This window comes from Ceratina calcarata, unplaced genomic scaffold (genome assembly GCF_001652005.2).
Source record: "Ceratina calcarata isolate Rehan_Ccalc_2016 unplaced genomic scaffold, ASM165200v1 scaffold297.2, whole genome shotgun sequence".
NCBI classification, from domain to species: Eukaryota; Metazoa; Arthropoda; class Insecta; order Hymenoptera; family Apidae; genus Ceratina; species Ceratina calcarata.
The window spans coordinates 1,846,422-1,861,948 of record NW_017152138.1 but is presented as its reverse complement, the minus strand read 5'-3'; the positions used below and the strand labels follow the sequence as shown (position 1 = coordinate 1,861,948).

The following is a 15,527-nucleotide window of genomic DNA, read 5'->3' as shown; positions in this document are numbered from 1 at the left end:
CCGCGAATTTCCACTGTCGACACCCCCTACGCGATATACATCGGAGATGATTTAAAATGACACGATACAAGGGCATGCCACGAATGGATGGGTGGGATAAAAGAAATTCGTGCGACGTGCATAAAATTCGGATACGGTTTCAGTTTCTGTTCGCCAGGCAACAAAGCCCTAGACAAAAAACTACGGAACAAGATGCTATCGATTAACTATGCGAATCGTACCGCCTCTCCTTCCCATTCTTTGTCCCCTTTTCATTCGCAAACACAGACGCGCGAGTTCCCTAGAATTTCGCGTACCTATATACCCTATGGATCCTCGGGAGCAGACCGAGGGCGAAAAAGGGGAACGATCACCCCTCGAGGATAGTTTCCTCCCTTACTGCTAGCCAATGTGCCTCGTGCACGCCCAGTGACGTCAGAGCTACCCCTCGATGTAATTAGCCAATCCCATCGCCGGGTGGCCAACAACCAACCCCTGTTCCGAGTACATTTACGAGCCAATGATTTCTACAGCGTTCGACCGATACTTCACGCTCGTAACCATACCTACGTGTAATATACGCATTATTTGTACGTATCGTACGTTCAAATTGCAACAGAGGTAATAGCACCCTCTCTTATTTCGCTTTTTCCATCGATCCGGTTCACGTTCTCACCCCCTTGTCGACCTCCAACGTGTTTTCTATGTCACTCCAAAGCATGTCTGGTGAACTCTTCTTAGGAAGAGTACAGAAATAACGTGCGTACACTTTATGAAAATCTGAGCCGACAGTTTGACTCTTAGCACGCTTGCCGATTCGTGTGTTGCCATAGTGCCAATTGGGTTTCAAAGATTTTCTCGTGTTTACTGTCGGTGTATCAAAAATTAGTGTGATTTTAAACACTTCAAGAATTGTCTGCTTGGAAATGTTCCCGAAGTGATTCGAATTTCTACAATCTTGAAAAACTTCGATTCGGAGGTAGAACGTCCATCACTATTTATCATCCTTGTATGAACCTTGAATCTAATCCTGAGGAAAAAAAACTGGTACCCGCGAATTTCCACTGTCGACACCCCCTACGCGATATTCAGAGCGTACAAAAGAGACCAGGGCAGAGGAGAGAAAAACCGATAGAGAATGAAGAAGATTTCCAGTAGATAGCGATTACATAGAAGAAGAGACGGTTAAGACGAAAATGAGGAGAAACGAGGACCTACGGGTATCGTTGCAACAATGAAATATGCGTCGGTGTGCGCGACGGGTATCATCGATTCGTTCGTAGGTGTGTTTGAGTATCGCTTTCTACAGTTAGGGATAATCCGCTTACCGCGGGCCCCGGCCTGTCGTCTTCTTTGGTGGCATTGTTGCCCGGCGTTTTGTGAGAAAACAGCATTTTCGACGCTCGAGGTGGCGACAAGAACAGCAGCTTAACTTATCTCCGTCATAACAAGAACCGAACGACCGGCTTCCCTTTTCACGTGAGAGGACACCAATTCGTCATCGTTGTCGTCGTTAGATACTGCAGATCGTGTCTCTACGATGTTCTTACACCTGATGCACTTTTCTATGGATGCACCTGAGAAGCGAATTAGGAAAATCAAGGGTCATTTGTCCATTATAAATTAGGCACAGTTCAATTCGAAACATAACTCCCGGATATAAGATAGAACAATATTTATCATTGCAGAATGAAACAAGGAAACAATTAATTCCAGTTTTTATATAAAAAAAAGCAAATGCCGACTGTGTTTTTAGTCCCATTGGGCCCCATTCGCTGTCTCAACGGTTACACGAGCACTGACACTCTTTAGTAGTGTCTCCTTGGTGGTGAGAGTCTCTGTTGTTACGATCTTTCTGATCGATGAAGGGGTAAGCTTCCCTCCCTCGGCTCCTGTATAATCCTATGAATGCATAATCTGGATGCAAACAGCCATGGCGCGTGTCACGTTTTAGAACGTCCGCGATATTTCACGGATTACCGAATATTTGCGTTACGTTTCACAGTATCTCGATCAATCCCGCCGGTTAATCGCAATCAATGCCGGCGCCTAGTTCTCTCATTTTTTTCTCCATCCTTCTTGCATGTCTATTGTCGAACCAAAAAAATCAGACGGAAGTTGATGGATGAGTTAACGGACGATTACATCGGCTTACGGCAGGGATGAAAAGACGTATTCGATTTTTTCACGCGATGTAAATGTGTAAATGAGCGTGCGATAAAACGAGAGACCCTGTTCGAGACTGATAAATATTTTTTTAAGGAGCGATAAGGAAGAAACGAACGGAAGCTTGATAAATTTTTAATAGAATTATTATTCGTTTTCTCCATTTGTTCCGAGGCTGATCCTTAAACGCTAAGTTCGATTAGTTGAACGCTTTGAATGAGGAAACGTCGCATGGAAACGAGTAATTAAGGCAGTCAGAAAGACAAGCTCGATTAATTACAAAAACCAGTCAAGTCAAAGCGGAGGAATCGCATGAATTCGCAAAGGTTTCATTGATTACTCGATCATTCCCTTACAGAGAACACCTTAAAACGTACGTTGAAGATAAAATATATTATAAAAAAAAAAAAAAACAACACCAATCCAATTGGAACTTAACACTAATCAAATTTCGAAACCTCTTTTTATCGCTGAATATCGTCTCTCACGTAAAATTCTTTGACATTCCAACAAGGGAAAACAACATAAAAATGAACGTATCGTCCCTGCGCGTTTTCTGCAGGCCTCTTAGTTGTTTGCACTGGTGCGATCGCAAGTAGTACGAGGAATAGTACGATTAATATATATAGAAAATATCGTTATCGTTATTTACATTAACGTACAAAACTAGAACGTTCTAGCTGACGGTGATATTTTTAATCTTCTTAGATTAGAACCGTACGCTTCTCATCTTCTCACCCTCTCCACCATTCACTCGGCTATGCCTTAATCTTTAACAATATCGATCTACAAAATAGCGAAATGTTCTTTGACGATGAAACGAAAGAACGGAAGATGAAGAACATCGACCCCTTCCGTTTTGATTGTTATCTTACGTATACGTAATAGTGGCGGCGATGTTCCTAATTAAAAAGAAAGAAAACGATGTCTATTAAACTGGCACGATGAAAACGATTAAAAAATCTAGTATAAAAAGTAGACTGCGGATTCTTATGGAGAGTTACATGTTTGTAAGTACACTGGGAAACGTGGGACCGAAACAGAAATTCGTACCATGCCTTAAATAGAGCATGCTTGAATTTTCATTTGTATCGTTTATAAAAATCCTCAGTCTAAGCTATGTTCGCTACACGGAGGGTCGGAATCACTTGTCAAGTTACACGATAGTTCAGCCCTACTGTTGTAAGCTCTACGGTATCACCCAGTGGGTATGTGTGTTTCTGTGTGTGTCGAGTTACAATTAATTGAGCGTAGACAGCTCGTAGTATTTTGTTTGTTAGGAGTGCAAAGGCTTAGACAACGAAGGCGTTTACGTATGTATGTATATGTATTTACATCGTGGTCGAATGGTAACCCGATTAGCCTCCTCGTGCACGAGGATGCGCACTGTCAATTTGATTGAACCGATTGACGCTTCAGCTGCGACGCGTTATAATATCTCTCTTGCTTGATTAAATTGATCGCGTTCCTCGCTACAGACCCAAATAATTAGATAGACATTTATAAGTCTTACGAGAAAGGATTTTTAGTAGAAAATTTCAAAGTAGACAGTTAGTCGAAGAGTGTAAAAAATCTTGTAGCCGTCGCAGCTAACGTACACTGCCAGCCTTAAGTATTAGGACATTTAATACAACATAAGAAATTTATTAAAGATTATACACTTTTTAATTTTGCGTTCGATTTATATGAGACGATAATTTTTAATTATTTTGTTGTTCCGATTTAGTGACATACGTAAAAGTTAAATGTCCTAATACTTGTGAGTACAGATATTAACAAACGTATCCCGGAAACGGGCGACTGAAGGGATTAGAAACTGTATACACACACTCATTCTTTTTAGCTCTCGCACTTTCTCTCCCTTACAAAAATACGTTGGACGGAACCGATGACGAGTTATCTATCAATCTCCTCGTGCTCGTGATTTTATGTTCTGCTTTATTTTTCTCTCTCGTTCGTTATTTAATCGCTTAATTAAAACAGCGTTTGTAATTGCGTGTTCGACGATTCACAGTTTTGAGCGCTTCGTTTCGCTTCGTTCTCTCCTTTTGTCATCTCTGTTCCACCGAGAATTCTGCGGGATCGAAGAAGGACTTCTTCTTTCTTTAAATAATGCCATCAGAAAAAATTAATATGACCGAAATATAATAAATACAAAGTGATAAAAACGTCTAATATGCAACAGGAGTTACAAAAAATATTCGTTTTTTCAGCAGTAAATATAATTTACTTGATCACATGGTATAAAAACAGGTTGTTAATAAAATTCTTATACGGTGGAGAATGGAAGGTGTAGCACATTTTATAAAATGATACACACCCAAATATTTCTTCCCGACATATAACATCGAACCAGCATTAAAAAGAAAGATAAAGTACGGTAACTCTGAACGTACAAATTCGGTATCCGACAGCTCCTCGCTCAAGAATTTCGTAGTTTCAAAATACTGATCTCGAAAAATACAAAGAGTGGTTGAACGATTAAAAGTAATCGTTCGTTTATGTTTTTTTCTTCTTTTTATCGCGAATGCGTTTAAAACTATGTAAATACAAAATACGCTCATCCCTTCCGTTAGAAAATTCCCCTTCGCTTAATCGCTCTAAAATAATACTATCTAGTCTCTTTCTATCTTTTCTCTTCTCGTTACACGTTTGTACATGCACACCGACCGATTGCTTCTCTGATCCCAAAAATTGTCATTGGAACATGATGTCGAAAGGTTCGCAGTAGATACATCCATCTCTGTACAAAAAAAGAAATCCCAAAACTCTCGAAAAAATCTTTGTATCACTCTCCTCTCGTGTTCAATGACGAGAGTATTGCACCGTAATTTTTTTAAGTGTAATACGAGCGATTTCACGTGAGGGATTCAATCGCATTTTTTATGAATACATATATTTTCAATACTATACTTAACAACTGAAATACTAAAAAGCTGGATAAACTACAATTTTAAAAAAACATTTTTTTCCTGGTACTCTAACGAGCGATGACTTTGTTATTCATCATGAAATCCCTCGTAATGCGACGCTTATTAGCGATACGGTATATGTATAAGTCGCTGGTGAATGGACGAAGAATAAGGCGGAAAAACGGGGAAAAGTTAAACCGGCATCACTGGGGCATCATTGGAAAGGAGACGAGAATGAAATGGAGGATGCCGAAAAAATGATTGTTGCGTCTCACGTTCGAAACGATAAGAATTGTATTCATAGATATGTTTATCAAAAACTTGTTTGCTTTCAACTGTCCTTTAAGAATAAGTAACTATAAAAAAACTGAAAGAAATGTGTAAAAGGACGACATCCTCGTCTCCTTTTCAAACGGTTATCGTTATTTGTGATTGTGTTTTCGTACCATAAAAATTATTTATCTCGTTCAATACTCGTGCGATATCATCGGGAATTTTAATTGTAAGACATACGTACGATTAGAGTACCTTTTTCTTTTTTTTATTAATTGAACGGACGCAAATGGCTGTTGCAAAAATACAATTTGTTACTCATCATCTGTTTCTGTTTATCTCTAGAGAAAGTGTTACTACTTATTTTATATTTTCTTAATTAACTTGTATGTCGTTAATCGTCGTCGTCCTGGCGTGTTCCTCTGTATTCAGCGAGGTATGCACTCGCTTGCATGGATCAACATGGGTTTGTGGCAAGAAGGCCGTCAAAATATCATGGGAGCGCGAAAGAAACCGCTTCGAGAAAAATTTCGCCTTCGTAACAGCATCGTACGGATCCCCCGTCTCACGGAGGAAGCAACGCGTGATTAAAGTGTCTCTGAACTCTCGTGCAATGATGTACATCACCAAATAGCGCGATATATTATACATTACAATACATTTTACAATCATCCCTCGGAATGAACATCTTTATAATGCACGAATACGCTCTCTCGGTACCAAAAGATCTACAAAATTCAAATCAAGAAATTGACGCAAGCTTCGGATCACGATCAACGAAACTTTTCCCGCAACGAGATTCTCCGATCTCGATCGAAATCAAGATTACTTGATAAATAATCGCTCTTGTGCACGCAAGACCGGCGAACGGCCTAGTCTCGACACCGCGCATCAAATTCATCAGCAGCATTAGCATTCAGGCAATGTACATTCGCTCAATGTTATCTCTCAAGTTTATTAGACAAGAAAATCATCTCTTTCTTCCATTTCACAGCTTTACGTCGTCGTCGTTGTCGTCGTCGTCGTCGTCGTCATCACTGTCGCGGATGTTTCACCGTATTCTGTCTGTCACCTCGAACGTATCGCCGATCGAAATTCAGGACTCGGAACGAGTCGAGGAACGAAGGAAGAAGCGATCCCCGACGTACCGGACCGGCAAACTTTCCCGAGTGAAGAAGCTCGAAAGCACGTTGATGATAATTCTCCCTCGTGGTAGCCCACACGCTGCGCTTCGTTCGAGCTCTCTCGTTCCTCTGTCAGGTAACGACTAGTCTGGCGGTCGTGCTCACCAGTTGACTCAGCTTTGGTCACTCGATACTTCTCATCAGTACAGCCAGTTCGCGAAAACCGGCGCCCAGCTTGCCCGGCATCGTCTGTTTCTTCAAAAGAATACCCCTGATCGTCGAGAGCTTCTCGTAACAGGAGAGGCACTTGTGGTATCTAAGAACAATAATGGATAAACAATTGTTTTTATTATTTTACGATGTACGAGTACAATTGAAAGAAAATTTCGGGGCTTTACACTTACCGTTCCTCTCGCGACACGTCTACGCCGATCGAGTGAAGGGGCGCTTCCACGTTCGATTTGATCACCGATGCAAAGTTTCGTAGAATTAGTCTCAATGCCGAACAGCCCACTGTCATGTACCTGCAACAACAATAAAAGCAACGTTTTTCTAATCAGCAAAATCACAACTTCATTTAGATTTTTTTAATTTATATCACTAAAATTAGTCCCAGATTGATTCGAAAAAAAAGAGAACAGAATGAGAGAAAGTTTTGGTTCGGACGCCCACCGATGCGCGTGTCACGGCTAGTTTGTTCCAAAACGTGTTATTAGCCCATAACGACGCCAATAAATAACGAAAAGCACGAAAGGCTTGGCCATGCGATTCGACGCGCTCGCTTTCGAACGGCGTTAAAGGGTTCGCGAGAGCTCCCGTTCGAATCGGCGCGACGAATCGCGCGAGCTGCCTCATAAATGTTTCACATAATACCCGACGCTCGTTTCTGAACATCCCATGAGCAACTCTGCACCACTGTTGCTATAGTGAAATAAATTCCGAAAAGAAACTATTCATATATGTATACCGATTAAATAATTCAATGACTTTCTTAGAAAAGAATTTTATCTCTAGTGTCTTATCATCGCGCAATACGTTAAGAGTAAAAAAAGAAGGGAAAAGGATCGTTACATTGGGAAACGATCGTGTGACGAACAACCCTCCGACGCGTGGCACGTGACAACGGGTCGAATATTCATCGGCAAAGACCTTTTTTTTCTCACGGGACCCGCCTCCACTTTCGACCAGGACGAAAGTCCATGACAAACGGACCGTGAAAATCGGGCGAATAGTTACATGCAGTCTGCATTTCTCTACGCCAACCAGATATGTATATTTAACCGGTAATTTGCTGATTAGATTCACCCTTTCGACGCCTGTCGAACCGTAACACGAAACTACTGCAATCAGTGCGAATTCGTGTCGCGGTAAACAGAAATTTCAGCGAACGGTATATCTAGGTCAGGGATTTGTTTAGTCTTAATTAAAACTATAATTTTATAGGAGATAGTTTATGTCTCTGAAGATCAGTTTTCTTATCAACAGACTTCTTTTGGTTTTAAGTCGGTTGTGGAGCGGGACAGAGACAAAAAGAAAAGGGGAACTAAGGAACGGTCGAGCGATTATCGACGGCAGCTGCCGAGCGACCGGCAATTAGTCTGAATTCACTTTTATGGCATCGAATACAGGTTTCCTGAACGCGCACATGATCAACGACCAAAAATGGAAGAAACCCAAAGGAACGAGAAACTGCCATTCTATCTGCACGACTAATATAATTTCATTCGAACACTCTGCAGCCCTGATCGTTCATATTTACAATTAATTAATTTTTAGGACTTAACGAGACTTTGAAAGGACAAGATGATTTGCAAGTAGCTGTTGTTAATAAAGTACGATTAGAATACGACAAATCGTTAATAAAGGGTTTGAAAACGCATACGTCGCAATTACTGTGAAAATTATATGTTCAGTTTTTTTCTTCTAATTCTAATAATAGCAATGATGCACGAATGAGAAACATATGGAGACGATGATAGCTGCAATAAGTAACAGCGTATTAGAACGGCAATTTTCCGGACTGATAAACGCACATTCTAAACGGATATACTATTATTAGATCGTGAATTGATTCATATTTGATGAAGATGATTCGATGAATCTAATCTAATCAGATTTAGTGTGATCAGAATTTGTAAACTGACTGATGTAAGACTAATTATATACAGGAATCTACGAGCGTCAATTCTCTGAAGATGATACCATAATTGGTCAGGCAATGAAATCATTTTTTTAAGGCGAGGCTCCGATTCAACCGACTTTAATAGGTGTGCACAATTTATAATGCTTATTGTGTGCGTAATTAGAGGAAGAATGGGCAGGAAGAAATGCATAACCAATGCACACGTGCAAGGAAATGCCTGTCTCTCGCCACGACAGCGCAATAGTAACAGCTTGTAACTAGGCACCGGATAATTACAACGTTTCGAGCATCGATCGCTCGCGCTGTTGCATCTATCCGTGTTCGAAATTTCTATTGGAATTCAACGCGTCATCATTTAAGTAAATAAATCCTACGATCAGTTTTTCATATTTCAATGCGCTCTTCATCACGAACGCGTCACATCCATATTCGACATCCTACGTGATCGCATTAATATTCATGATGGATCGGCTTTCAGACCAGGAAAGAAAAGGATTTACTGTCCGTAACTGTCCGTGAAGTACGTCACATATGCGCGGAACCCATTCGAGTTTTCATTCGTAATAATAATGTCCGCGACAGACGAGAATCCGCAGCTCAAATTTGCATCTGCCGCTGTCTTCCATTGTCTCGGCTAATTTTCGCCAACCCTTCGCACGCCTCGTGTTTCCCGGTTCATCGAATTAGCCATTCCCATACGGAGACGGCCGGGCACGTGAAGTGCGCGCGACCCCACTCGAAATACCGTGTTTGCGTTACCGAACGCCATACGAGAACTCGTTCAACGCAGGGGTGGCTCGGTTTTCCCTAATTCTTCTACCGTGTTATGTTTCACGTTGAAGGATTGTGTATCGCGTGCATGTTTTGAACTTTAATTAATACGATCCTATTGTCGAGTAAAAAAATTATAACTTTTAAGACGTTAACAAAATTTGTTTATACAATATCAAGATTGTAATAGTAATCCTATTTTGTAAATTGGGATGAGCAAGCCAAAGCTTCGGAATAAAACAGTAAAACTATTACTTACATTTCATATTTACTTTGTAGCAAATCACCGATCGGCCCGAGTAGGGAGTTACACAAGTCCAGGTTCCACATTGATCTGTAATAAAAAAATTGAACAGTACAAATAATATATGATAATAAAGAAATCAGATATTTAAGTAAAATCTTAATACTTACGGCTTTAAGGTCATTATCCCCAACAGATCCACGATAACAGGAAGATCGTTCATCGCCACAGCAGATTCCACTGCAGCCTGAAAATTCAATACCTTCTTACAATCTTCACTCTATTTCTTGGTTCTAGATGTAGAAACTTGGCCAATTACCTTAAGATCTTTATTGTGCCATAAAGAGTAAATGATTTGTAGGGAACGATGCCGACTCGTAAGTACCGCCATCATCGATTCGTGACCTCCCATAATGCTGTTGAGTACTTCGGCTTCTGACATCTCGCTAAGAACTCTCATCGGAGAATAACTTAATCCAGTTGAACTGGCAAAATGACCCTATCGAAAAGAAACACAATCATATCGTTTAATTAACTGTTCTTAATCTGTATATCACTCGTTAAACAACGAAGACTTACTGGTAAAAAAGTTTCGACGTCCAAACCATAAGGTTTATCCGCACTAATAGGCACGAACTCTTCCTTCTCCAACTTAGGATTCGGGGGTACTTGAGCTTTGTTTGTCTTCTTCGCGGCGAACGTCGTTGTTGTGGAAGCGTTTCGCGACGCCGCGGTCAGCGACGTTGAGGTAGCAAAGTTCCTGTTCAGCGAGGTGGACCTAGATTGCGCGGAATTTGACCTGTTTAACGCAGGATCGGAGGGGCTGTGCCTTATACTATTAATTCTGTAACGAGCGTTAAACGTGTTTTTCATAAGTATCACTGATTTTATATGGAATGCACACCAATTGTCACACGCGTGAAGCATTTCTACTTACTGTACCGGGAAATCGCTTTCGTAACCCTGTTCTCCATCTCTACAGCTACTCTGTCTTTTCAAGTAATGCTTCGGAGAATCCGGGCTAGGTGCTCTGTTCTTCAATTTTCCATCGTCCATTACTGGAAGAACGGCGGCCATCGGTGCTACACGCGGTGTTAACGTGGAATTAGATCTTTGCGGGCCTAAAGGTTGCGATAGTGTTCCTAGTTCACTGGTACCACTTTTTTTCCCAGGGAGGGGCGTAATGTTCTGTCTTAAAGGAGGTATGGATGCGAGGTTCTTCGACGTTCTGCCGACACAGTTATTCGTCTGAAGATTCGTCTTTATGTGGGTAGAAGACGTGATCGCGTTTCTCTGAACAGGTGGCGACGATTTTATAGGTTGAACACGAACTGGTACAGGTTTCGTTAACGATAACGTTGGTGCAGGCGGAGGCGGAGATGTCGGTGACGGGACAGGTGGAACTTCTGTATCCATTGTGTTCAGGCTTGACATTGAGGTAGAAAGATTTTGCAGTATCTGAGGTTGTGTGGGATCTGAAAAACGAATATACGTAGAACGATACAGTGTGGAAACATTTCATGAAGATCGTGCGAATATTTACAGAATGTTCATGCAAGTTGTTGGTGTAGGAGAAGGAACGGGAAATTCTTATTCCGTATCATAAAACTCACCTACATCTTGAGGCTCCGGAAAAGCCTCAGGTTCTGGAGGTGGAGTGCGAGACACTGAAACATATCGTGCACATAGCATGCTCATTCACAAAGCATATAACACAACATCCAATATTTCAAATGCATTTGTATTTTTCACAGGCCCGTGATTTGTAAGTGAGTACGAGTTAAAATAAGACGGAGTTCGAGTAATGTTATGTCACACATATCTTGCAGTAAGATCAAACAATAACGAATAGACTTACATGATCTACTTGGCTGAAAGACATCATGATACTCAGTAACATTGGGTATATCCGCCAATGTCGCTTCATCTTCTGGATCAGTTCCTGACTTATCTGCCTCCTCTATAGTGCGGACATCTAGTCTATAAACAAAAAATATTAATTTTAACGTATGAAAGAAGTAGGTAAATGAATATGACATCACTGTGCCGAACTTACGTGTGTTTTTTTAATCCAGGTGGCCTTTCTCTAGAAAAACTTTTTCTTAACGAATTCCCATGACTAAATGGAGAACTAGACCTTGAAACACCTCCTAGTGGAGCAATTTTCTTTAAATCACACACATATAGGACAATATTCGCTGTATGAAAACTTGCACCAATCTGAAATGTTGACAAATATTAATTGTTTTATTGTATCTGTAGATGAATGTGACATGTTGTAATTAACTTACCAATTGATTCTGAGCTATAGCTATATCCTGTACCTTTCCCCAACCAGTTGCGACTGAATCTAACGTCCTACCTGGTTCCCAACCAAAAACTTTTAATACATCATGGCAACCAGCGTAAAGACACTCCCCACCTTGACTGAAATAGAGGCACCTATCCGAGAAGCGATATATTAATCAATTATGAAGATAATAAATATTTTAAGGCACGTGCAAATATCTACCTGATAGCAGAAGAGTGACTTTGATCCGTAGAAGATACAAGTTGAAAAGATTCCAAATCCCAAAAATGAACTGTTCTATCTGCACTACCACTTGCTAATAAAAATTCATGGGGATGAAATTCCACAGTCGTTGCTGGTCCTCTATGTTCAGAGAATTCTTTTAATTGCCTGCCAGCTCTCAAATCCCATAACTAGTCAACAAAAAGATATCAATTAATGCAATTAATTTACAGTACGTAAAAGTATTTATGTCAACTGTATTTACCTTAACCATGCCTTCTTCTCCTGCACTAGCAATCCATTGACCATCAGGACTAAACTTTAAACTGTTCACCATCCTATTATGCCCCTTGTAAGTGAAAATACAACCCTTCCTTCTAATATCCCAAAGTTTAATAGCAGTATCCAAGCTACCCGATGCCAATAGTTCTCCATATGGATGAAAGTCCATACAACGAATGCCTGCTTTGTGTCCAGTTAATGTACGAGCTAATTTGGCATGTTCCAAATCCCAAATTTTCAATGCTCCTGTTTGCGATCCAGCACATACTAAATCTTCGGTTTGTCCAAATCTGACACATTCTATAGGAGTAGTATGACCACTCAGGCTCTGAAAATCAATGAATAAAGAACGTTAAATTAGGTATTAACTTAAGGCAAAGAAAATGTAAAAAACAGATGTGGTCATACCATAATACAATTCTGCTTGCCAACTGCCCATAGATTCACCTTCTTATCATCACCACCAGTGACCAAAACGCGTCCAGACTTATGACCTAATGCCAAGCAATTGACATTGGACGAGTGGGCAACAAAATCCTCTGTACAAAGAGAAACATACGTGTATGAAAATGAGCTGACCCTGTCACCTTTTAATGACACTACAAAGACAATGTGCACTTTCCGCTTGAAAAAGGTTATGACCTTAATAGGAAGTCGTAATGAGCAATTAATTGCATAGGGGATCATCGAACAGTTTGTAAACACGAATCTGTTTACTTATATCAGGAAAGAAAGAGCGCCAGAACGAAATCCATTGGACGCATACTGAACACCGATGTGTTAAATAATAAAGAATATTCGAAGTACGAACGAGACAATTACTTACGAAGTTTCCATGACCTCTTCGTGGACGAAGCCATATTCTGGGACCACAGGATTGCGTTGTGCACGACTTATTTGGCAACGACAACAACTTGAGATTTCTTCAGTTTGCAGATGCACAATTTTTTTTTGCTCGAATTCGTCGGTAACATTTTTACTTTGTGTTATTACTCAGTGCCTGGACGATCTTTCAACGGGGCGGCAGCATCTCGCCGCGTTCTGGTCCTGAAGGCGATCCTTTCCTTGAGACTTCTGTCCGTTTTCAGAAACCGTTCGTTCCACCTCTTCGTCGTATCTCATTTCTTGAATCTGCCTGTCCGTGGGTAGCGCGAACTAACGTGACGTTGAGAAATATCGAAGTTCTCTTTCTATTCAATCGAACACGCGTTCCAATCGATCGCACCAGATGTCAGCAGTTCCTGGTTAATTGAATTTTAACCCTAGTAAGTGTCAAATGGAACTTGAAACAAATAAACAAAAAGAAATGTTGGGTAAAGCATTACTTGTAAAGTAATTTACAATGCTCGATGAATACTGCGTAAAATTACCTATTACGTTGTACGTGCCATAATGACAAATCATAAAATACTGTAAACGTACCAGAGTGAGGTTAAAAAGTTTTGATTAATTTTATATTAACATATTATATGCAAGGAACAAGATGTTTCCATTTTTTCGATCACATGTGTTACCCACTCACGTTAAAAAGTCGGTTTGTGCTCAGATATTTAAGAGACATTACGTGAAGTACGTGCAAGGACAATCTCCAGAGCCCCGAGTTCGGGAATATTTTTATTACATTGATCACCAAGGCATGGTATAATTTATTCTATAAACTTTGATCACAGAGTCTATTTATTATAGTCGCTGTTTTTGTTTTACTTATTATAGCTGTTCCTGGATGATGCACGTATGAAAAATTTTACTTCATGCTTCAAAGGTGTGCATAAAGAATGAGATAACTCATTACTCCGATTCATATGTCATAGAAACAGTATTGTTGTAGATAAAAAATTTCTGGCATTCTTTTTCAAACGTTTGAAGAAAAATAATGTAGGGAGGTACACTGAAGATTTCCCTTATGTTTCTCTTTGTGGTCCTGAAAGGAACTTTGTCAGATGTGATGATTTGCCAATAGTTTTTACCAAAATTGTTCAGAGGAAAAACGAGATAGGCGAAGTTGAAAACTGGTTTAGCTATGCTTATGCAGAAGAATTATTAATGGTATATACATCAAATTCCAATTGTACTTGAGTGTTACTTTATATTATTTATTACTTTTTATTATTTTAATAATAAATTCATTGTAGGTTCCATTTGAACCAGATAAGTTGTACATGCATGTTGAATCAGGAAGAGTGTATCATCCTGCGCCGGAAAGAGCAGGAGGAATAGGTTTGGTGAGATCGAAAATTGCAATTGACCTTAGTTCATTTTTTGAATTTGAAAAGGGTGAGGAAAATGGTCCGACTCATATCTCTTGGAATAAGAAAAAATATATATTAGATAATCATTGGCATAAGGATAAAATACTACAGGCTAACGGATAAAAATAAATAAATTTTATTTTCAATTAAAAAAAGAAAACAAAATCAATATATGAACAACTCTCATAAATGTACATATATTTTTAGATAGTAACAAAGATTTTGTAATTTTTCTCTATGTTAGCAAATTTGTTAAGGTACACATGAAATATCAAAAATTCTAACTGTAGAGTCGTCAGATGTTGTTAACGCTTTTTCTCCATTTCTGTAAAAACATCGATGTATTCTTTTAATAAAATATAAAAATAATATACACAGATAGTCTTTTGAACTTACTCAGAGATGGATAAGTCAAGAATGTCTGCCACGTGTCCTGTGAATGAACGTAAACATTCACCATTTTTTCCATCGAAACACCTCAGAATACCATCTAATCCCGCCGAAAATAATATACTCGTGTTTCCTTTCCATACGAGTTTAGATATTCCACTTTCTTGTGCTATTTTTTGTCTGAGTATCTAATAACAATAATGAAAGTTACCCTGGTCTGAAATTCCAAAGTTGCACTCAAGAAGGAAAGTAGTAATACTTGTTTCGCAATGTCCCAGATAAAAATCTCTCCGTTAACTGTACCAGTCGCAGCAACTTGAAATGCAGGATCTTTACAGAACGCCGCTGTTTCTACCCAATTGCTGTCGCAATTGCCTTCGTCATTTTCTGCCTCTTCATCGTTGTCCATAACATTATTTTGCTCAACATTTTTAAGATTTTGCAGAACTGAAATTATCTAAGAATTTTAAATAATATTACAC

General features: G+C 39.7%; 3 protein-coding genes across 5 annotated transcripts in view; 1 reads left to right on the top strand and 2 right to left on the bottom strand.

Moving 5' to 3' along the window:
* Positions 1-2,273: 2,273 nt before the first annotated feature.
* Positions 2,274-13,562, bottom strand: kat80 (katanin p80). 3 transcript variants are annotated; one of them, XM_018023096.2, is made up of 15 exons: positions 13,233-13,562; positions 12,815-12,945; positions 12,390-12,734; positions 12,125-12,315; positions 11,904-12,054; positions 11,669-11,832; positions 11,471-11,592; positions 11,226-11,279; positions 10,550-11,087; positions 10,192-10,390; positions 9,932-10,111; positions 9,783-9,859; positions 9,628-9,702; positions 6,859-6,978; positions 2,274-6,770 (listed from the first exon to the last, which is right to left on the bottom strand). In XM_018023096.2, exons 1-15 carry the CDS (start codon positions 13,264-13,266, stop codon positions 6,638-6,640), a joined length of 2,514 nt encoding a protein of 837 aa, XP_017878585.1. In that variant the 5' UTR covers positions 13,267-13,562; the 3' UTR covers positions 2,274-6,637. The 3 variants fall into 3 exon arrangements, with proteins under 3 accessions (XP_017878585.1, XP_017878583.1, XP_017878584.1); XM_018023094.2 differs by having other exon boundaries at positions 10,192-10,456; positions 13,233-13,266; XM_018023095.2 differs by lacking the exon at positions 11,226-11,279 and having other exon boundaries at positions 10,192-10,456.
* Positions 13,563-13,603: 41 nt separating this feature from the next.
* LOC108624077 (UPF0598 protein CG30010) lies at positions 13,604-15,036 on the top strand. The gene is made up of 4 exons (XM_018023099.2): positions 13,604-14,045; positions 14,120-14,168; positions 14,235-14,452; positions 14,539-15,036. The coding sequence occupies exons 1-4, from the start codon at positions 13,890-13,892 to the stop codon at positions 14,776-14,778; spliced, it is 663 nt and encodes a 220-aa protein (XP_017878588.1). The 5' UTR covers positions 13,604-13,889; the 3' UTR covers positions 14,779-15,036.
* Positions 14,821-15,527, bottom strand: part of LOC108624076 (angio-associated migratory cell protein) — a 3,062-nt gene continuing 2,355 nt past the window's right edge. The window contains exon 7 of the mRNA XM_018023098.2: positions 14,821-14,980. Within this exon, the coding sequence (XP_017878587.1) occupies positions 14,908-14,980 (73 nt within the window). The 3' untranslated portion in view covers positions 14,821-14,907. The remainder of the gene's footprint in view (positions 14,981-15,527) is intronic.